The sequence below is a fragment of the Camelus ferus genome, chromosome X (genome assembly GCF_009834535.1).
Source record: "Camelus ferus isolate YT-003-E chromosome X, BCGSAC_Cfer_1.0, whole genome shotgun sequence".
Classification (NCBI taxonomy): Eukaryota; Metazoa; Chordata; class Mammalia; order Artiodactyla; family Camelidae; genus Camelus; species Camelus ferus.
Window position 1 is genome coordinate 90,733,519 of NC_045732.1, and position 24,592 is coordinate 90,758,110.

A 24,592-nucleotide genomic window follows, 5' to 3' on the forward strand; every position below is an offset into this window, starting at 1 on the left:
AGCTGATTAATAATAAGACTATTTTGAAGCCCAATCACCTATATTAATCCTATAGATCCTCAAAGCTATACTAAGTTTATCTTTGACTTTTTCTCTAGGAAAAACTCCCAATTCCTCTAAGATCATATGCTATTTTTCATCTCAAGTTCTAAAAATCTTTGTGAAATTTGTTTTCCCAAGAGAAGTACAGGGTTGAAATCTGTAAAAGTTTTCCAAATAAAGCTTTCATTAGGATGACCATATAATTTACTGTCCAACCTAGGGAGGACAATTTTTGAGTGAAAGAGGACTCTATTAATAATTTTGTCAGGACAGGAGGCAGAAAACAGGAAGATGTTCAATGCTTATTAGGATGTGAAGAGTTACAATCAATGCTTATAAAATGTGAAGAGTATCTCCTGGTTTCCAATGGAAACATCTGTGTTAAAGTTCCAACAAATGCATTAAAGGGTAAAAGGGAAATAATTTAAAACAATTAAAATAACATACCATAGCCCCCTCAAGAAAACAAACATTGAGGACCATGAAATTTAAATATTTATTTTTAACCCCCCCAAAACACTGAAGTATGCTTCACCGAGAAACAGTTTACAGGACTAATACCTATAATGAATAAGCAATACCACTGTCTATTCATGATGCAGTTGTGCTGTAAAGTTTCAAATAATCAATTTAAAAACTTGTTGCTTTTACTTTTAGAAAAATACTCATTTCATCCATGATATGAGGTGCAAAGTTTTTACCAGACCGCTACAACTTATAAACTGTAATTGAGTTTCAGTTACATAGCAGGTGAAAATTTTAACTGAACTATTACTTCAAAATACAATGTGTTAAAAATAATTGTTACAGTATAGGCACCAATGAAAAAATTTTCTTGGCAGGTGACACAACAACTTATTCAAGTGTCTGTATTATTAAAATAAAAAAGAAGAGGTAATGGCCTCTTCGACTAAAAACTGTATTCTTGAACATCTTTCTTTTAACATTTGGCAATTATTCAGATTTATTAAAATGACTTGTGCAAAAACCAAATTGTGCAGAGATCAGAACAATAAAACATTAACTGTCAAAACTAATTAATATCACTAATTCTACAACTATAAAATATAGCCCCACTTCAGGATTTAGGCAGGCATAATATATATACTGGGCTTAAATGGAAAAGATATTACCCCCATAACAGTACCATAAATATAACTGAAAATTAACTGTACAGTCTAACTTACCTTTGTACGCACAGAAATCATCCTGTACTATGTTTACTTTCATATGAATCAGAAAATACTTATTTAAATATCTTTTCAAAAATGAATAAATGACGCTTATGTATTGGAGTTATGAAGAAAAAAATGTATAAATAGTTTAGAGGACATTTTACTACCATGACAAAACTATGCTGGTGTGAGTTATATTCATACCTGTTGATCAGGTATTTAAAATCACAAGATGATCAGCTTCTTTCAAGGTCCCCAAATTTAAGCATGTAATATGTGATTTGAGTTGATTTCAAAAATGAATCCTGACCAATTCCTCCAGTATCACCAAAAACCCACCCTTGGCCAAGTTGGTATTGCTTTAAATTTCCAACCATGTTAAATAAGGGTCAATTGCCTCTTCTAAAAGAGAAGGTAAATAGTGCACACCAAGAGGTACCTCTGTTGCTACATGTTGCCTATAAATGCTTCGAACACAGGGCTCTCAAATGGGATCATCACTGAGCTGCCTGGAACATCAATACCAACTTGGTAGAAGAGTCCGTAGTTTTCCAGGTTTCATTTTTAAGAGACTAAAAACTTGTTTTAAGAATGTATGACTTGTTTCCACCTCCCCACCAATAGTCATTTTTAGAATATGACTGTGTTTGTTTTTTAAAAAGTGCGTTTTGAGGCTTGATGATTTACAAAAGTTGAATATTTAGGATGACTTTGAAAGACCTGTATGTTTCATGAGTGTACAGTTAACTAAAGATCAAAACATGAAAGGCATTCATCCTAGTAACTTAAGTAATTGACACCTAAAAGCAAAACTGTATCTCAACATTGACTAGAATACAGGTGAAACTATAGTATTAAAAGTTATTCCTTACAAAATAATCTCTTTAAAATATAAAGTGATAAACACCATCACAAAATAGTAATAGCTTCTTCCAAATCTTCAATGTTGCAAAGATCCAAAAGGCACATGGAGCTCATGAGTTAAGCATTGTTAAGCTTGAAGTAGCTTTGGTGGGTTTCTCTGGGTCCATATGAAATAGAAGCCAATAACAGCAAGTTTCTTAGGGGGATTCATCTGCTGAACACCTATAAAATTAAGGAAAACTGAAATTGATATACACCTATGCAGGTACATATTTTTCATCTGTATGAACGCTGTATGGAACTGATTCAGCCAACCGAATTCTCTCTGTTGAGTCTCATGCAGATGTTCAAATATAAAGAAGATCAAAAATCCCCTGTGCGTCTGATTTTACAACTTCCAATTGTTTGCAAATTGGAAAAGAGAAGGGGATGTTTCCATTAAAAACGAAGGGATTTTAAGAGGGGCTTTAGCTTATGAGTATAAATAGGCTTTATCAGCTAGAAGGATCTATGAGAGTATGCGTTTTACAGGCTGTACAGTTTGTTTCAACTTGATCCTAGAGGCATCACAAATACAAACAAATATAAAGATGCATGAAAAGTGATACAATGGGATTAAAGCTAAGGTTAGTATTGCTTTATAACTTGCTTGAGCTAAGGAGTTGTCTCTGTATAGGCATACAGAAGTCTTGTTTAAGAAGAGAATTGAAATATTAAATATAAGAACTTAATTGAATGTAAACAAAGTTAAACCCACAGTTCAAGAGACAGTATAGAAACTGAAGTCAAACATAAGAACCTTTTATAGTCTTCTTTGAGTTTATCTAAAATCTTTTCCTTAACTTTTCTTACGGGGGTTAAACTTCATGAACTTTAGCACTGAAACTATGTGAATAGCAGTGTGATAAGAGTAGTGGAAAGAATGAAAGCATTCTTAAATGGTATTTACAAGGGTCCAAATAATGTGCTCCATGACTTTTTGACTAGACTCCTACTAGCAGGAAAAGGGGGGGGGGGAACCCAGGCCATTTCATTTAGTGGAAAACTACCTTGCAATGCCCGAAGATGATAATTCCAAAAGCTAATCTTAAAGATGGATCACAAACAAGTTTTCAAGTATACGATTATTAAGAATTGACCTTGTAGGGGAGGGTATATCTCAGGGGTAGAGCGCATGCTTAGCATGCATGAGACCATGGGTTTGATCTCCAGTACCTCCATTAAATATAAAAAATAATAAATAAATAAATAAACCTAATTACCACCCCCCCAAAAAACAAAAAAAAAATGAATTGACTTTGTCAGGAAAAATTAAAATGACTGAATCAAGTAGGTAATTATATTATTGCATCATAAATCCACATCCAGCAGAAAATGTCAAAACAGGTTTTTAAAAATCACATTTCAAGCTTACTTTTGAAATTTTTCAATTAACTTCTTCACCATTTTATCTGTGATGCCAGGACAGGCAGCTTCAGCCACGGCAATACTTTTCTCCAGTTCTTCAATTGCCTGATTCCTGCTAGCATTATTCTCATCCTGCTGTTTAAGCTGAGAAAGATCAATAGTTATAACATTTAAAATGACTAACTTCTTAAAATAGATATCCAAAGCGAATCAATCTGTACTTACTTCAGCAAACGCAGGTGCGATTATCATAGACAAACAGCTCAGGGTTTGCACAAGATCTTGCTCCTTTGAACAAATATTATAGCTTATATACATGAAATTAAAGTCATCGTTTATGTGCATTAATTTGAATCCTTCCCCCGAAAGACCCAATACAAGGCAAGTCTCCATGCTTTCTTCCCATCACTAATTCCCATCCATCATCCAGGAGGCCTCTAACTTCTAGAATTACAACTGATATACATGATTCCACTGGGTTTAGATATCTCTAGGTAAAATGCATTTTAAAACATACCAATGGCCACTTAAATGAATTCTATGACCTTTTCTTAATTAGCCCAAAACTAGTGGCAAATGAAACATACTATGGACACAGTGAGGTAGACAGGCAGTTAGGGGTATTAACTTCTAACAATTTGGGGCCATAATAATCTCACTACATAGTTCAAAAAAGTCTATCAAGGGGAAGTGATCATCTCCATATACGTACTGCCCCATTCTGTAGTTTCTTTGGATCAGGCTTCTTTCGCACGGTGGTAAAACTCCACTCAGGATGAGTGTTGTTTTCCCTGCTGGTGGATTCCCTAAGGAGATTGCCAAAGAGACTTCTGTAAGTTCCTAAATGATTCAGCTTGGTGAAAACACGAAATCAATGCACCCAGACTCTGAAGAGAGAATTGTCCCAATGTATTAAAAAATCACTTGATCTCAGTTTCAGGTAGACACTACTTTCTACTGAAGAGTAGCAGTGTTTCTCAACTCTAAATGTGTACCAGAATTACGTGAGACCACCTCTTACTATCTTTAAAGCCCTGCCCCAACCCCTTCCCACTGACTAGATCAGGACCTCCTGCAGTGTGGCTTGTGAATTTTTTAAGGCTCCATGCTATTTTTTACCCCATTCAAAAGTTGGGCAATTTCTCATAAATGTAGGACTCAGAGAGTGTTATCTAAAGAAATTTGCTATTGCCTTTGGGTTGATTCAGCCAGTGGAATAGTAAATTCTGGTGTAGCCTACAGACTTTCTAGTCTAAATTAAGACATGGACTTAGAGGCTAAAATGTTAACATAAATGCTGCAGTTAAAAAACAGCACAACTGTTTAGGGGATACAAATCAGATACAGGTGAATATTTAAATGTACCTGTTTGGTACATGGCCAAGAGGTGGGAAAGGTTAGTTCTCCAGAGAGATTTTTTTTCAGGTTGTCACCAAAGTATGAGAAGACATAGCTCCTGATCACTTTGGGCAAACTAATAGAACACTTTTAATTGAGTCTTGTTCCAAAATTTTGTAGTGTACTCAAGTATCCACTAGGGGTTAGACCGAGACCATTTAAAACTAGAGCAATTCACTTCTAAGAAAAACATGTTCCCAAATTCATTCTACTCGGATCGTGATTTTAAAAGATTCTCAGTCTAAAGTAAAACTTTAGAATACAGTTTATATTTTATGCTAGAGAAAGCATATTGGATTGTAGTTAAAAGATATGCAACATTAAAATGGGCTAGCTACGTAAAAATTAAATAATTTGTACATACGAATCAGAACCCTCAGAATCAGATTCATCGTCACTGTGTCCCTCTGCCTTCCATCTCTTAAATCGATCGATCAGCTCAGTCAGATAAGAAGTCTTCTTTGAATTTTTCACAATGAATTTATGCTTCAGAAGTTCTTTAGCTGTAGGACGCTAAGGAACGAAATAGGTAGGATGCGTGAATATTTTTCTAGGCTCTTTGTGATTGCAAGGGGTGATAAGAAATCATTTCAAATATTAAGCTGAAAGGTGTAAAAGTATTTCTGTAGACCCGAGGACAACAAAAATGCCGTAGGACAATGGCTAATTCTATTTTTGAAGTGGTTTGAGGCAACCAAATTAAATTCACTACCTTGACACCAATTTGTTAAAGACCAATGGGTAAAAGATGGCCTACCTACCAGCAAGCTGGCAGCAGAGAAACACATGGCAGGATTTTGATAATTAAGTAAAATTTTAAAAACATTTCAGAATAATGCTTTAAATACTTTTATTATATTTACTGTAAATTGAAAAAAGGATGAAAACTAGCAAGGCTGTATTATTTTTATTATCTGCACACATATGACCCCCAGATTAATCCCTTCTCCATCACATATTAATTCATATTGCATCTAAATACAAATACCAGGTTCTGTGGGGGCTATTTTCCCCTATAGTATTTTATTAATATCAGAATATTCATTAGCAGCTTAAATGTAGTTAATCACGCTTAGACAGTTCTTGTATATTTCTAGTTTCTAGAAGTCATCCGACAGCTTTATTTTAAAAACAGTACAACAACTATAATCAAATTTTCCAGGTAGATGAATGGAGCTCATTAGGCTTCAGGAAAAAGTATACAATGTCAATGTTGGAATTTCTAAATGTTAAATTTAAAATAGTGAAATGTAAACATCTTTTCTTGAAAAATGAAAACACAGCTGAATAAAAATCAGCTGTGAACAGTTACACACATATCTTAATAATGACATTCTAGTAAATGAACTTTACTTCCTAAATTTCTTTCCCTCTGAAACAGGAAATGATCAACAGAATAAGGAAGAAGCTAGGGACCACAAAAAAAAGATGCAGAGGAAGGAGAGAAGGAACTACAGATCTTGTGAACTGAACAGAATTAGCAACAGAGAGGGAAGAATCAGGTTCCTGGGATGGATCTTAGACAGTTTTCACACGCATTGACTTCCTCACTGTTGAACAAAACCACGTTGGCTCTATGTAGATCTAATAATAGAAAACAGTAGAAATAGCATATATACTCACAAATGATGGATCTTTGTTCAGGCATGCATCAATAAACTCCTTAAAGGATTTACTAAAATCTCCGACAAGAGTTGGAGGATTATTTTTTGGAATAAGAAACAGAACTCTCATTGGATGCATATCGGAGTTCGGGGGCTCTCCCTTGGCGAGTTCAATAGCAGTAATTCCCAGTGACCAAATGTCAGCCTAAGGTAAGGAAGAAAAAAAATTACCTTGAAATTCCATTCCAACATATTGCCACAAAATAGCCTGTGGAACCGAATGGTCATACAATATTAAAATGTCTCAAGAAATGTGATGTTAATACATTTTTATTAATAGAATTCATTTAGTTAAAAAATTATCAAATTTCCCACTTTGTGCCAAGTACTGCATTCTAGGCACTGGGGATTCAGGTGGTGACTAAGACAAAAATCCCTGCTCTCAAGAGGCTTATGTTTTAGGAGAGACAGATAAATAAATAATATGATGTCAGATGGTGCTAAGTTTTGTGAAGGAAATAATAAATCAGGATAAGAGAATATTGAATGATGGGTGAAGCGGCTGCAAGTTTACACAGCATGGCTAGGGAAGACTACTCTGTGTAGGTAATGTTTAAGCAGAGACCTGATTGGGAGGAAGGTTATTCCAGAGAGAGGGAAAGGCAAGTCCAAAGGTCCTGAGGCCAGAGGGTACTTGCTATGATTATGGGACAGCAATGAGGCCACTGTGGCTGAAGCAGATAGAAAACAGAGGAGAGTGATAAGAGATGAGGCTGGAGAGGCAGACAAGGGCCAGACTGTGGAAAGGCACGTATGTAATTGTAAGAACTTTGGATTTTATTTCAAGTAGGAAGGGAAGCCATTGAAGGGAATAGGGTCCAAATATTACCAGCATCAAGGGAACTTATTTTTTAGCAGCAACCTCTAACATGACTCTAGCTTTAGAAATACTTTAAATGGAAGGAGAATTAAGGCAGTTTATTAAATCAGACAGTATGCTAATTAAACTTATTAAAAACAAAACAGTTTGTACAGGTAACACTTTACTTTTGAGTCATAAGCTGACTGTTGAATAACTTCAGGAGCCATCCAAAATGGTGTTCCCACAAAGGTGTTTCTTTTAATTTGTGTATCTGTCAGCTGGCCAGCAACTCCAAAGTCAGCAAGTTTAACATCTCCTTGTTCTGAGAGCAGGACATTGGCAGCTAGGAGGATAAAAGAAACGAAAAAAAAACCCCTCAGCTTCCTCAGAATGCATCTGTTTTTCTCAGGTTCATGTTAGACTTTTGTATACCTTTTATGTCTCGGTGAATTTTCTTTTCTGAATGCAGGTAGTCCAGACCTTTCAAAATTTCCTTTAGCATGGTAGCTATCTGGACCTCATCAAATGGACCAGCTCGCAGCTGAGGGGCAAAACACACACACACATACATGTAAAACTTTGGAATAATAAATTTCAAACTTGATATTATCTTTGAAATAAGGGAATCACTTAGATATGTGAAGCAGTTCTGTTTTATTAAGCCGATCTTTAAACAAATGAGAAAAATTCAAAAGGTGAGGAAAGAGAGTTAAAAAGTTAAGTCAAGGGGTTGAAAGGGTTTTTAAATGATTAGAGTCAATATTGAAAGATAACACAAGCAGTGTTACCTATATACCAGCTCCAAATCCTGAGGTTCTTAAATATTTATGTCAAAGATCTAAGAAATATGCTTAAATAATAAGAGAACTAGCTTTTTTTTTTCAGATAGGAAAAAAAGAAATCAGCTACTTAAATTTTGGCATTTGCTGTTTAAAGCTTATTAAATATTTACACTGAACTCATTTTTAGATCAGACACTCCATGAGATTTCTGCAGCAACTCAATTTGATCATATAGGTCAGCTGTAGCACAGTTCTTAGCACTTATGTATTAATGCATATAGCCTTTTTTGAGACTCTGATTTAAATTTTAACTAGGAATATAATAACTAAACTATTCAGACTTTCACTGTAAAAAAAATTATCAAATCATGGAGGGATACGGGTTTTCAAATAAATGTAACACATTTCCCTTTCTTTCCCCATCCCTGTACTAAAGCCAGTAGTTCCAACTGAAATACAAGGAAAGCAATGATTAGGTTTCAGGAGAACTTGTAATGGAATATCTGAAAATCTCTCTTTAAAATAAATGGTTATTTTAAAATTCTGGTACCTCATAAAGCACAAACAGTGGACTGTACAATATTATTACAGGAAAGGGTGGGAATCTAAAGTCAGAGCTGAGGTAGAGTTCTGTTTGCTGGAAGGAGGGAAGAGGTGGTGAAAATCAAATATTGCCCACTCTGCCTCACACTGGGAGGGATTCACAGCTCTTTGGCACCTTGTGTATTTCATCTTTCATGAATGCCATATTTATTCTGAATAAAGGGCACTTTCATGTTGAAATTTAACAGCTTAAAATAGAACACATACTTCAGTCTCACTATTTAATATTAACTATGGTCTGGATATACAGTATACTCCAGGGATGTTCATAGTTCAATAGGTGCCTTTCCTAGGTAACATTACCTATTTGCTTTCAAATATATCAACTTGTGCCCCAAAAGTTGCTATTCAAACAGCAATGATTAAAGTCATCTAAAAGGTGAAAATGGCTTATTTTTATTGATTGCTGGCAATGAAATTCTGAAGTACGATCAGATAATTTAAAGACAAACGTCATATTACTTAAGATTAGTACTTAGTATCACTGATCATAAAATGTTGACAGGGCTAGAGGAGGTATACCCTCAGTTACTTAGAAAATTGGGCAAGATACATATAAGGGGTACTAGCTATCATTCTGAAGGATTTCTAAAGGTGGCCTGGATAATACAGAATTTTAATGCAGAATTTAAAAATATATATTTAAGTAAAAACAAACAAAAAGGGGCCCTAAAGACCCATTAATTTATCTGGTATACTTAGGTCTAATTTATAATTCAGTAAAAGTAAAATCTCACTTAAGTGGGTACTGGAGGAGGATGGGAGGGAAACCTCCATAGCAGGGAAATGGGGATAGAACGGTGGTAGAGTTGGGTTTTTCTTGTTTATTATCAGAGAGAAGACGATCCCAAACCTTGTGGTTAAAACATTTCCTTAGTCATGATGATAATAATCAGAAAAGGAGAAATAAGGGAGTTGGAAAGTGAAGGAAGGTAAAGTAGATGGAACAGAGATTGTTCTTTTTAAAAATTTCCAGTGCAACCTTGGGAGAAATGATGCCCAGATCTTGGTCCACTGTACCTGGAGCGCACAACTGAACTTCTCTCCAAAGACTGAAGACCATACCATGTCTCTAATAGCTAATACTCCTGCCTCCAGGGCAGTGTGCTGGCCTTGCGTAATTTCCCTCTGTTGTCAACTAAGCATATGCAAGACAGTGACGTTTTCTCTTTCAAAGACTGTACGTACAGTTGTGGGCCTGGGCCGTTTCCCTCAACTCCTTTGACTTCCAACTGGCCCTAATACAGCATGTTATGTTACGCCGTCTCTTACGGTTACCATGTTGTTTTCCCACTTTTTCCCTTGGTGCTCATGGTTTATTCTATTAGCTTTATTACCTGTGTTTTTGTTGTAAGCCACTGTAATTCTTATTGGAAAGAAGTAAGGTATAGTAAATTCAATAAAATAACATACAATATGCTCAAAGTCTGTTCACATACAACTAAATTATGGGTAAGAATGGGAGGGAATCTTGAGGTACACACTACATAATGTTGACATAAATTACTAGTCATAATCATATTCCATTAGTCAGGCACCAGTTTAAAGGGATGAACACTCTCTACCCAGCATCTCTCTTGTTTTCTCCTGTCCCTGGTAACAGTGCCTTCCTCTAAGCCTAATCCTTTCTTTGGTCCCCCAAATGATAGCATTCATTTGTACAGCAATATATATGAGGAACAAATAGCACATTTTCTCATCATTTGCTCTCCCTACAAAGTCCAGTTAAATGAGGTTTATAATTAATCACAATATCATTAAATGTTAGAGCTAGAAAAACAAAACTAGAGAGATTACTAATTTCTTTGTTTAATATTTGAGGAAATTAAGGCACAAGTTCAATGGCAGAACTGGGATTAGGATCTCGGTCTCTTGATTTGTAGCCACTACAGGGCTAAAAACATTTTTATGTTTATTGACTTTATGCTAATTGCTATGTGTTCTATTTAGGAAGAGATCAGAATGGCAGGATGAGATTAAGATCTCACAATCATTTCATTCAGAAATTTCATAAAACTGACCAAACTACTACTGGGGACACAGATTGTATTAGTTAGGGCTGGGCCAGTGTCCAATGCTTAAACTTGCTATCTGTGTTCCCGACGAAAGCCGTGCACTAGCTTTGCCAATGCCTACAAATCAGGGAAGTGACATGGCGAGCACCTTAGGGGACTGGATAAGGTAACTGTGATAAATTTGGAAAGGGCTTGTAATATTTAAAAAGTGGAATGAGGATCATGGAGCAATTGTGAGGCTTCTTGTGGAGCTAATGAAAAAACGATTGCGTAATAAAACTATGTGACAGGACAAATAGAGATGAGATCACTTAACTGCCGGGGGAGAATGAGCTCTGACTCTGAACGCATGAAGGATTATTATACAAAGAAACACCAGTTATGCTCTCTCACTAGAGAGGAGAGAGAAAGAAAAAAATGAACTTGAGCTTTAGGATATAAGAATTACATTAGACGCAAGGAAGGATTACCTAACTTAGCAACTGATTAAACTGAAATGAATTCCTAGTAGATGAGTCTCTCCATCAAGTTTAATTACCATTTCTTTAGAATGGTTTAAGTATGGTTCTGTCTAAAGGGAAGAAAATCGCTTTTGGTCATTTCTATTCATAGGATTATTTGAAACTTTGGAGTCATTGGCAGTCAGGATGAAAGGCTTTTAAAAATATTTGATTACTTTCAGTCAGACAAACTCATCTCCACTTTAAAAATGAAGAATTAAAATATTACTTGGTGATCTTAATCATCTAACACTTTATTTTTAGAAACAGCATACAATTTCAAAGCAGAAGCATATTATATAAAAGCATATGATATTAAAGATAAAACAGAACTTAGTACAGCTTCTTTGTTTTATAGGATATCCAAGTCTAAGGAATTTATGTGTCTTGTTCACAGTCATAGATTTAGTTAAAAATAGAGCCAGCACTGTAACCTCAAACTCCCAGTGGTCCTTCTACTACACAAAGGTGTCTCTAGTCGTTCCTATTGAATTTTAAATACGATGTCATATTACTAAAGATTTTAAAGTGGGAGAGAACAACACTGATAGAATCAAACTTGGTGGAAACAAACAGTGTTTCTCAGAAACATTTTGTGCGTGAACACATTTTCACGGGGTGGAACTTTTCCCACACACTACAGGATTTTAGCAGCCTGGTCCCTGCCCACTGGAATGGCTATGGCACTTCTAAGTCACTGTGACAAAAATGCCATCACATTTCCAAATGATCTATAGAGGGGCAGAGAGAACTCTGCAGAGAGCTGGCTCTGTAGGCCTACTTGGTTAGAACCCAAGAGACATTTTTAGTGACAGTTACCTGAATGATGTATTTTTAAAAACGTAAGAATACTCAATCTTTTCTGGGATAAGTATGTAAAGCAAAACTCTAAACTGATAGCAACTGTCGCACACTCATTCCTAATTTCATGGCGGGGGGAGCTTTATTTTATTAAGCTATTTGTATTTCTTATATACTCTTAGAATGCCAGCAACATGCTCCATCCTGTACTACAGTTCAGTCTACACAGGAGTAGTGGTCCTGAAGAGAGACTGAACATATTAACTAAAGCAACCACATAGCTTGCCTCCAAAGCCATTGCTTACTCCAATTTAAAAAAGTGGAAGTATGGATGTGAATGTGTGTATGTAATTATTTTAAAATACTTACAAGATCCAGTGCTGAACCGCCACCCAGGTATTCCATTATTATCCATAATTTTGAACCCTGTAAAAGCCACAAAACAACTTAATAATTATAAACCTAAGCCAAATAATTATACTAACATAAATGTTAAATCTGACATACTAATGTACTGGTTCTAAAATATAGGTTTAAAATTAATTGTTTGGAAGTCAGAGTATATTTTCCCATAGAACATTACAAATGAAAGTTAAGTTCTCAGTCTTGACTCTCCCTGAAACCTATTTAGCATATGAGATAGCTTAAAAAATTAACAAATTATTGTTTCCTCCTGTCAAACTATTAGCAATTTTTATAAAACCCAGAAAAAATAAATAATAGATTTAAATTATTATTTTGAATGATGACATTGAAAGGAAAAGATAGTTATATTAAAGAATAAGGGAGGAAATGAAGACTGTAGAAATTGTGAATGGGGTTTCTGGGTGCTTCTCATGTGATTTCAGAGTTTGAGGACACTGGAGACCGTGACTTATTTTAGTTTTTGGCTTTTGTTTTAATGTACTTTACAGCTTTTATCAGCCATGATTAATGGGGCATTTTTTTGTACATATACTCCTAGAAAGAATGCTGTCCCCTTCTTGTCTCTCAGGGTAAATGGATAAGAGAAAGGGAGTGTGTAGCTTTAAAAGCATTATGAATACTCCAGGTAGAGTTAACTTCACTGTATGTTGTACAAGAGCAAATGGAACTCATAGGGGGAACACGTGTAATTAACTTACAAAACAGGTGTATACATATACACATCATGCAGCAATATCTGATAAAAATTGGAATAAATCATTAAAAAATTTTTTCAGCTATAGTTTGAAATACTGGAGACATCTCTCCATACCATTTCATGAGTGGTATTCTCTGAATCTTTGTTGGACCACAGAATTGACTGGAAGTGGAATAGTTGGTTTTACTATACTGGCAAATAGCCAAGTTGTGAATAAACTGTGTTCCAAAAGTCCACTTTTAAGTAAGATGTTAGGAATTTGGAAAGCAAGCGTTTTCCCATAAAAATAATGCCTAGGTTCCTGGAGCAGTCCCCTCCAAAAGACAATTTAACACAAAGGTATCAATAGCATGGCATAAAGAATACCAGAGGAAATACTATTTATACCATAACAATGTTTCTAGAGGGGAAATATATTCAGTATTGTGCTTCAACTTGGGATGCCAGCAACACATGTCTCACCTGTACAGTCCCAGCTACGGGATGAAGATTCTCAAGCTATTGCTGGTAGTCTTCAAACTCTAAAATCCCTGGGAAGTACTCAGGAGTTAAGTTGCATTCAAAATTTCCATGTGTCTCCATGAGGCTGGGGCTTTATTATTGGAAGAGAATGGACTCCAGTAACATGATGATGAGTATTTAAGTGACACTGTTGTGGGGGGAATGGGATGTTGCTTAGGGGTAGGGACCAGGGAGGGAGGGCTCAGCTCAATTAAGATGAAAGATCCTCCTTTCTTTCCTGACACTGACACTGCGTAGGATGTACAAGAGGAAGACAGGAACAGTGCTCCTCCCCAATCTTGACATCCTCTCCCTCCTGTCACAGCAGGCCAGCTTGAACTCGGAGAGAAAGAGCAGTGTCCATATTAGGAAGGAGAGGAACTAAATCCCCATAACAGTGGGAGGGGAGAAGACCCCCAGGAGTGGTTCATGTAACTTGTTTTCACGGATAGAAATTAGGCACCCAGAACACGAGAACTGTGAACCTGATGTGCCTTCATACTTTCTTCAACAGAGGAAAAGAAGTGCTTCTCACCATGCCTTACAGCCTGAGAATTTTTTTCTTTTGCCACAGTTTGTTTCTAATGAGTAGTATATTCTACCTTATGAATTCAGAATGCTTCCCATTCACCTGACATTTAAAAGAAAAATAAAAAGCTCTTATAAAACATGTTTATCTGTTTTGCAGTTCTGCATGAATGAAAGCACCTGTTTTCCAAGTGAAAAACAATGTGTCTTTTTTTTTTTTTTGGTACTGATTCAAAACAGTAACTTACCAACTGTCTGCTCTTTACTAAAAAGTATTCATAGAAAGCTTAAAATGTCATTAAAGTTATGACTAAGCAACTTCCAGATCTGAAAAGAAGGCTTCCTCTTTGCAAGTGAGCTATTCGGTAGAGCTAGGAATCTTCTGAAACAGGCAGGGAACCAGAGCTGCCTGATAGCTTTTCTGGCTGTTTCCTTCTGATTGTCACTTCTGCAGACAAGCCTCCCTGGAGGACGGTCACAGGTCCGGACGTTGAGAAGACTGAGAGGGAGGCATGGGGACTGGAGGTATGGGGACTGAAGGCAGGCCCGAGTGGGCACAGGCAGGAACAGTGAGCTGGGGAAGCTCCTCCCGACTCAAGGAGGCTTAAACCACACACACTCTTGTTTGTCCCTTGTTCACAGCAAGTCTTAATGAAAACGCTAATCACAAACCAAACCCACCACCAAAAAATCCAGACCCTGTGTTTGTATTCTTTTGGGGAGGCTACAGCTTCTACCTTTGATTTCTGGTAAAAGATGTTTGTGTTGGAGAATGCAAATATGTATGTTTGGTTTGTTTTTAAATAATTTAAAAGGCTAGGATGATATTTACACACTGGTTTACAAATCCAAAAGAGCCAAATGACTCTAAACCGTAACCATACATCCGGCATATTTAAATATAGGAAGTTCCTGGAGGAAAAACTCCACTTCTCCACTTATAAAATGATGCACACATTTTAACAAAGAGTTGGAGGAGTAAGTTTAAAGTCCTGCATCAACATGGGTGGTCAGTTAGACGTTAGGAAATGGCTCTCTGTTCCAAAATCAGAATGCCTAAAAAGTATGTACTTCAGACTTACACTGTTTACTGGGGAGAAGTGGGGGCCTAGTGTGAACAAATCACTGGTGTCTGGAGTATTAACTCCATCATGCCTGAACCAAGTTGTCTGCCACTAAAGCAGACAATTGGCCAAAGTAGGGGAGAAATGCTACTGTGGAACTTGAAATTCATTTGTTTATAGAAAAAACATTTTGAAAAAGAAACAAAGACATTAAAAATATTCATTATATGTTTTTGCAAGATTATTACTGTACCTAGATCAAGTACATGTTGAATTAAGTAGGCTGGTCTATGAATCAAATAGCCGATCATATCGTTGACCACATAAACCAGCATGTATAAGTAAAAGAAGCCAATCACTAAAGGGCAAATGTTGTAGAATACCACTTGTGTGAGGTGCGTGGAGTGGGGAAATTCATAGACAGAAAGTAGGATGGTGGTGCCAAGGACCGTGGTGAGGAGAGAATGGGGAGTTACAGTTTAATGTGTACAGAATTTCAGTTGAGGGAGGTGAAAAAGTTCTGGAGACGAACGGCAGTGATGGCCACACAACAACTTAAGTGTACTAAGTGCCACAGAACTATACACTTAAAGTGGTTCAAATGATAACTCTGCTGGTGTATATTATTTTACCACGATAGAAAAGAAACAGAATGTAAAATTTTGCAGAACAGCAAGGGGCAGAAGAGATCACCTTGCCAAAGACTTTACCACCTCGGGATCATTTTCTTCTAGTCTAGAATGTCTTGTCTGTATCCTACCCTCACATCCCAACCCCTATCAAAATCATGTCAAGATCCAGTTCAAGGGGGGAGGGGGTAGCTCAGTGGTAGAGTGTATGCCTGGCATGCATGACGTCCTGGGTTCAATGCCCAATATCTCCATTAAATAAACAAACAAATCTAATTACCCCCTCCCCTGCCAAGAACAAAATAAAACAAACAAAAAAACCCCAAACGATAAAAATTGCAAAACTAAGGAAAAAAAATACACAGTTCAGATGCTATTCCCTAGTTTTTGAGTTATTGTGCTTGCTGTGAAACGGGTAATATGAGACAGGTTAAGATATACCTACCTGGGGCTAAGGAGAGAGGCCGAAACCAGAGACATGAATTTAGAAGCTGTCAGGATAAAGTAGGTGAGACTGACCAGGGCAAATATGCAGAATGAGAGGAATACACATGGCAGGTATGCAGTAAAGAAATATCTGCTGAATTGAATCTATATGGAGCTTCTTAGAGGTTTATCACAGGAAGTTTAAAGCTATTCTTATTTTGAGAAAAAAAAGCACTGTGAGAGGAGGAAATATTTTCCTTTTCAATTTCCTTCAAGTTTTACAAGAAAATGATAATATAAAAAAAATTAGAGAATATTTCAGAAATATTCCAGAAACATTCACCATGCGTTGGAAATAAGCACACACGCACGCACGTCTTCAGAGAAATAATGAGAAGGCCACAAAACTGTGCAGACTCTATTCTAGAATATTTTACTTCAGTCATTCAATTCTTTTTTTTAAAATAAATATCAGTAGCTGTGGTATGTGGAGAGAGGCATATTTCCTTAACATAAACAGAAATCTAAAGGCAATTTGCAGCAGCAAATAAAGACGTAATTCAAATTCTATTCAATGCCTGAGTGAGCTTCATTTTAAGATTTATATCAAACTAGAAAAATATTTAAAGATTATAAAAGATTCTTCCAATATTATGAGATCAGAAGGGAAGGGTTTGCTTATTTGAGCACTCTTCATAAAGACTAACTTTGTCTGTCAGGAAAATCTGCAGTGAACTAAAATTAAAGGAAAATACTGTGGTCATACTGATGTGTTTGTCTGGTTTTTACTCTTGTTTTTAAAAATGAAGTTATACAGTGAGCTCAGTCAAAATGAATACCTAGTACATTTCTGCATGTCTCAAGGAAAGCAGTACAACTACATACAGTTTCAGAGAACATATAATTTTCTCTCAAGTGCAATAACTTTTCCTCCAGCTTACAGTGAGGTCTTGGTTATGTCCTGTGTTAGGACAACCTGAGAAGAACCCATATCGTACTTTACTTAATTAACTTGACTCACAAAATCCCCCGTGTCATCTGAAATGGAAGGATGGGCCACAGTAAGAACATAAGTCGATTGATGACACAGCTCTTTGGTGGTACTTAAAGGATGTGGCCTTGAATTACACTGACTGCATTAAGCAGAACCCTGTTATATTTGATGTGATTTTCAGTTAAAAAAAATTGCAAGCCTGCGAAGTCACACTGTGTTTTAATATAAATGGAAAATAAAGAAATGGTCAATTTAAGAAAGTAACTTAAAGAAAAGGTATTAGAAGGTTATAATACCATAAAATATTTCTTTTTCTCTGTGTATATATATGTATATCCCTAAAGACAGAATGTGTATGAATGGTATGTACACACTACATTTATTTACTTTAATGTAAATTGGTTCTGGATGTAAATAATCAATAGCAACCATCTATGAGTTTCTACAATTTTATCATGAAGTGACATGTTCTTTGAAGTAGTCTTTCTCATCATGTATTTTAATTAGTGATGGGTAAAGGAGATAAAAATAATACACTTTAATTCTCTAAGCAGACATCTTGGATAATGGTTTGTATCACTAACTGGTCTGAAAACATTCTATAATCAAGACTTGGTCACAACAAACTATCAGTTTTATTTATTGAAAGATTAAGCATTTATTGGGTGATATATACTATGAGGGAAATTTTTTAAAATGTGAAATCTTAGGAATAAATAATACAGAGCTACAATTCACTTTCTATGAGCGTATTGAATATGAATAAACAAAGACTGTAAGCAACCAATAAAAGTCAATGCCACTTCAGTACCCATTTTCAATATAATATAGACTAGCACGTTTTAAATAGGGCTTATTAAATGTTTGAAATCAGTTACCAAAAATAGCTTATCCGTTACAGATGCCTAAAAACAGCAAACATTCAGGTTTGCTCTAGAGTGGGTCTGGAATTACAAGGATTCAATCCAGAAGGAGTAAACCAGAATGAGCAACACACACATACACACACACACACCAATAACAATAATAAACTCCCCGGGTTGCTTATAACTAAGCCTGCTATGGAATTAGAAGGGAGACCTAAAACTACTGTGACTGAGTGACCACTCGTAGGATTCCTAAGAAAGAATCTGACCCTAAATAAGCTTTTTAGGAAAGAATATGAAAGCAAAATACGCCACAAAGAATCAAGCAATTATGTATATAATAGACTAATGGCTAACACTTTGAAGTATGTTGGATAAGAGTTACCAGCAGTATCACCTCCTCCTTGAAGCCGTTCCTTTACGCCACCACGGAAAAAAAAATGGTAGGGGTGACTACTTGCTTATTTATGCCCCATCTATAACTTACACACATTCAGTCACAAAATTTGCACCATTTTAGTGCAATTAGGCACTGTGAGCTTAATGGCAGGAGTAAGTTGTTCATTTTTACATCTCCAGAACCTAGTACAGTATCTGACACATAGTGACTGTTTGGCTACTATGCGCTCATTCCACATTCACCTAAATCATGTAATATTAGAATAAATCAAGCTCTATAAAAAGCTAGTGAAATCGATGATGAATTTCTATATTAGTATTAACTAATATAGATCGATTGTCCTAAGGTAATTTGATTAGCAGAATGTAAAAAGATAGAATTAATTTTTTGTGCAGGTCAACAGGTTGGTGGGTTATAAACACACCCTTTTGGCCTGGAGATAGATGAACAAACAAACAAACAAATAAACCCTCCCCCTCTGTAAGCCCTGAAAAACAAAGATCTAACTAATACTGCCTTCCTTTGAAAAATATCAATACAGGAATACGTTTTTAAATTTGTAAAATAATTTAGACTCTAATTTAAGCTAGATTGTTCTAACTACTTATTGTTCACATTTCAATAGACACAAATCCAGACTTCTAACTCTGGAACCCAGGAACTCTTGGGTTTTCGTAACCAAAGAGTTTTCTGTTATGCAGTAATATCTCCATCTGCTGGAATTTTAGGTGTCTGCCAATTCCATAATCCTGGAAACTAAAAATCCAACTTTTTTTTTGGAGGGGGACAGATATTATTCTATTTAATTCCATTTCAACAAATATTTATCATGTGCTTAAGATGTGCCACATCCTGTGTTAAGTGATGTAAAAACCAAGACTGGGTAAATTAAACTCCCTGCTGTCAAGAAGCTCATAACCTGGAGAGAAAGATGTGAAAATTACCAGCATAACCCAATGGAATAAGTGACATACTTACATATTCCATCAATTCAGAGGTTGAGACAGACTGGACCATTGAGAATAACGTGCGAAAGCCCAGGGAGAAAGCTCTTTCCTGACAAAGGATATGTCTCAAGGCCCAGCTGCATTTCTGCTCGTCCATCAACCCCAAAGTTCAGGTGTGGAAAAACAGTATAGCTGAGTACTGGGATGCATTTAGGATACATTCAGGATACAGCTGTGAAATCTAAAAACAGCCTATTTTGGCACTATAAATGAAGCTGAATTCTGCCTGGGGGCCAAAGACTGCCAAATCCTGATTTAAGACATTGCCTTTCAAAAAACAGAATTTAAAAAAAAAGAAATACTTATAATGAAAATACCTTATGACTTAAATAATACAGTGCACACGTTACCTTTAAATATGATCCATAGTATTTTGTTACATATGAGCTGTCACACTGACTCAAAACAGTTATTTCTTGCTGGATGTCTTCAATTTCATCTTCGGCTTCCTCAAGGTCTATGATTTTAATAGCAACCACTTGCTGGGTACGGTTATCAATTCCTTTGAAAACTTCTCCAAAGGACCCCTTTCCAATGCGTTCTAATTTTGTGAACAGTTCTTCTGGATCGGCTATATTATTCTAAGGGGGCAAGGAGAGAAAGAAAGGGAAGTACACAAATGTTTGGCATCAAATTTTTAAATGAAGGAAAATAAATCACATAAGACAATAGTCTCTTTTTTAAAAAGCATACAAACTCCCTTGATTCTCCACATGTTCTGTTAGAACAACTGTATCCCAAATGGTCAGCTAGTCCATATTCTGTTGGATCAGCCCCGCTAACTGGGCTTAGCTGATCCTGCTACCACAATCTCATACAGCAAATGTTGTCTCTGGTGCATGCCAAAAGGCTAGACACTTTTTAGAATAAAGCAGCTGACTATACACAATTTTCACATTAATGCAATGGTAGTGATACTGAGAGAATACCTAACCTAAGCTATAGGTGATTTGTTAAAATTATAACATTTTACCAGCAAAATATTACGTTTCAACTCTCTTTCTCTCTCTCTCCAACTTGACATCCTAATTGCTGCACCTAAATTTCTAAACCACCAAATAAACAACACAGAACACAAAAGACCCAAGAATCTACAAGTCTTTTTTCTTCTTCTTCTTTACTTGGGATCCTATCTGTATGTAATATTTTCATCAATGGCTGAAATAAGATTCTATGCTTGTATTATAATTGCTAGTACTCATGAGGAAATGGTAATATGTTGAACTTTCACAGCACATCTCACAGTGGGAATCCAAAATAAGTCAAAATTTTGCTACGATAAAATCTGAGTCAAGCATAACTTTTTAGGTTAACGAATGTATAGGCACAACTTAGATTTATAAATTCACGGTCCTTTCCTGATTCAGAAATATCCTTTATGTAATAGTGTACAATTTTGAATTCAAAATTTACTCCCACAAGATAACCTTTATATCCTTACTCAAACTCATATTGCTGAATATATACTATTGATCAAGTAGAAAAAAAGATTTCTAAACCTCATAAAAGGGCATGTTATTAATTTACATTCAAATACTTTATTAGTCTATATCTAAAACTTTACTTTGAGTTCCTTCAAAATATAGAAGGATGATATATAATTCTGATGAGCTGTCTATATTTAATTTGTCAATTGGACCTAGATTATCTATGCATTTACTACAATTTAACCTAGTCATCAATTTCAGGAGACAATTACAGAGTTAGCATATTCCCTTTTATCTTCTTTTATTAGACAAATAGATCATTAAAGTTTATTATTTTTCTCTCATAGAGTTAGTTGCACCATCATCACCAAATAGACCCACTGCTATTCCAATAAACTGCCTGCTTTTGAGTACCTTAAAAACTTACGACTTCTTTTCAATAATTTCACCAATTTTTCTTTTTGCAACCTGCCTAAAAGACAGTTTGCACAAGACCTGCTTGATTTATAAGCTTCCTCATTCTCCTTGATTGGATTCTTCCCATTGCTAAAAGACACACTTCCCACGCAGTCTCTTTTTTTTTTTAACATTTTTTTATTGATTTATAATCATTTTACAATGTTGTGTCAAATTCCAGTGTAGAGCACAATTTTTCAATTATACATGAACATATATATATTCGTTGTCACATTCCTTTCTCTGTGAGCTACCATAAGATCTTGTATATATTTCCCTGAGCTATACAGTATAATCTTGTTTATCTATTCTACAATTTTGAAATCTCATGCAGTCTCTTAAATATTGCAAGCTATTGGGGATTCCCACTCACCTCCCGTACCCACATAGGACAAACACATCTTGAGCTGCCCACAGAGGCTTTTAAAAATAATTTAGATTTCCGTAGGTTGCAAATGTCTCTTTAATACTAACATTTTGTTATAATACCTTCTCTAAAACTTGAGTACCATTATTATTGATTGATTATTGATTATTATTATGCTTTCTTTCTTGCCAAGACACTGTGATTACTATCACATAGTAGCTAACCCACAAGTTACCTCCTCTTACTTTTGGTGATGGTTCTTGTGTTTCTAGTACCTTGTGGCAAAAATACTTAACACATAGCTTGGCTCACCTCCCTATAACTTCCTAAATTCAGTGAATTTGGAAAAATCAAACAGCAAATCTTTCCATTTTTCTAATGTAACTAACTACAAAACAAATCAAAAAGTTGTAAATATACCATTGTTTAAAAAGTAGATAGTATGTAATTTCTGGTAATACACTCCAGACTAGGAAGTATATTAACTGCCTAGCAAGATTTTTTTGTTGTAAGAAACAAAAATTAAATCCTAATCTTCCTAATTCATGTTTTAAAAGGATTTGACTGAAACAGTCAACCCCAGGGAGAACACAGCTGTTCTTGCTTTCTATAATAAATGGGTTCCTAAAAGTATGTAAATCAAAGATTTAAAAATCAACTCACATTTTGAATTTTTAAGAAGCTCTGAAGTGAATCCTAACTCATGAATATAATTTAAGATTTTAAATCAAGGAATATCAAGTTGGAGAAAGAAAAAGAGAAAGATCCATCATCTTTAAAACACATTGGTATTTCCCACTCTTACATTTTAGGACTAAAACTTCTCATGTAAAACCCCAACTTCCAGAGCGGAAGGAATTATGAAAACAAGTTTTCACTAGTATAACTTCACCTCCCTGACTTCCTGCATCTGGGGTAGATAATACCTAAGTTCTAACTCCCCATTCACCATGTCACCAGCTTCTTAAACCAAAGTATCCAAAGTCTTTATCAAGATATATTCCCTTTCCATTTTTCATGCAAGGGCAAAAGTCAAGTAAATAAATGGTAAACATCCCAAGCAATGCAACTTAAAACCACCTTTATAAAGAAGCTGGCTTGCCCAATCAGTCACATCACTCTTCTTTAGAACCTCTAAGAAAATCAAGTCAGCTCCTTCTCCACCCAAAACAAATATTCTTTTAGGAATGTTAAAATTTCTAAATCTTTATATCTCTATTGCCAAATTAGTTTACTACTATATCTGTGTTTGCATTGCCTTCTCAAAGCCATAGCCCAGGAAGGAGCTCCAAGTTCTACAGCAACAAAAAGGATGAGCGGCTAAATTAACGTCATACTGACTTAACAACTAATGGAAGATGATTTATACGTTCCCCACAAAAATGGATCTGTGAAGATGAAAACCTCAGAGACCCACTTCAGGACATTCTCATTATTCCTCGACCTTCATTACCTGTTCTTTGCTTGGATTTGGACTTTTCAGCTATTGTTACAAATTTGTCTTAGTTAGAAGGTATCATCATCACTAAAACAACAATGATAACAACCACCTCTCAGTATGGGGATACCCTTAGGAAGTCCAAAAGGGAAAAACGCAAGATGACCATCTTGCTTGTCTCCTGTGGAAAGTCAGGGGCAGGTTGGAGGGAGATCAAGATGGCAGAATAAGAGAGGACGCCGAGCTTACCTCCCCCAACGAATACATCAAAAATACATATACAAGCAGAGCAACTCTTGCTGAAAACAACCCGGAGACTGACATAAAGGCTCTTCTACAACCAAGGCTGTAAACAAAGATCTACACTGAGTGGGGCAGGAAGGAAGGAAAAGAGATTCAGTTGGAACTCGTATCCCTAGCAGGGGACACGCAAGAGGAGGGTGATATGATGGGCTCAGGGATCCTCTCTGGGGAATGACAGGTTCAAGGCACATATTGGGCCTGATTCCAGGAAGACGAGTCCCCTTAGCTGTTTTGAAAATGAATGGGACTCACTGGAGGGCTGTAAAAAACCACGTCTCTGCTCATGAAGAGCACGCACACATGCTTGCTTACTTACTCTCAGGGAATAAGGTGGAGGAAACAGATTGAAAACTACCTGGGGCTCTGGCTGGCTTCCCACAACTGTCACAGCATGCACCCCAGCCTGCACTGGATGCCCACTCCAGTCCGTCTTGCTGCTGTTACCAAGGGAAGTATGCAAACTTAAAGAAAACGAAGATGCCTTGGATCCAATCCTGCCTCTGAACCGGGTGAAAGCAGTCATTACCAGCATGCACTCAAGGAAACAGCAGATTGAAAACTGCCTGGGGCTCTGACTGATTTGCTGAGGCTGTCCCAGCATGCCCTGGCCCACTCTGCAGGTCCTCTCCAGTTCCTCTTGTTCCAGTGCTGCTCTCCTCTAAGGCAGAGGCACCACTGCCAGCAGGGAGTGTGCACACACAGAGGGAATGGAACCAGCTCAGACCTGGCCCTCAGGGCTTCTGCTTTCGTACCTTGAGCACCAATTCCACTCCCAATGGGGTGGTGGTGGCCACTGAGCATAGGAGAAAACCGGGCAAACACCTGACTCTGGCTCTAGCCAGAATCACTTTGCCTTACACCCGAAACATTGTAAACCAACTTTACTTCAATTAAAAAAAATCTATGGAATGCAGCAAAAGTAGTTCTAAGAGGAAAGTTTATAGTGATACAGACCTTCCTCAAGAAATAAGTAAAATCTCAAATAAACTGCCTAACCTACTACCTAAAGG

The 24,592-nt window shown here is 36.3% G+C and overlaps 1 protein-coding gene across 1 annotated transcript in view; it reads right to left on the reverse strand.

The window, feature by feature from the left end:
• Positions 1–519: 519 nt before the first annotated feature.
• The window catches only part of STK26 (serine/threonine kinase 26), a 51,651-nt gene continuing 27,578 nt past the window's right edge, over positions 520–24,592 (reverse strand). Inside the window, exons 3-12 of the mRNA XM_032474946.1 lie at positions 19,942–20,172; positions 12,423–12,479; positions 7,785–7,893; positions 7,538–7,695; positions 6,510–6,695; positions 5,251–5,399; positions 4,201–4,294; positions 3,714–3,776; positions 3,496–3,632; positions 520–2,303 (exon numbers count right to left, since the gene is read on the reverse strand). Of these exons, the coding sequence (XP_032330837.1) occupies positions 2,279–2,303; positions 3,496–3,632; positions 3,714–3,776; positions 4,201–4,294; positions 5,251–5,399; positions 6,510–6,695; positions 7,538–7,695; positions 7,785–7,893; positions 12,423–12,479; positions 19,942–20,172 (1,209 nt within the window). The 3' untranslated portion in view covers positions 520–2,278. The remainder of the gene's footprint in view (positions 2,304–3,495; positions 3,633–3,713; positions 3,777–4,200; positions 4,295–5,250; positions 5,400–6,509; positions 6,696–7,537; positions 7,696–7,784; positions 7,894–12,422; positions 12,480–19,941; positions 20,173–24,592) is intronic.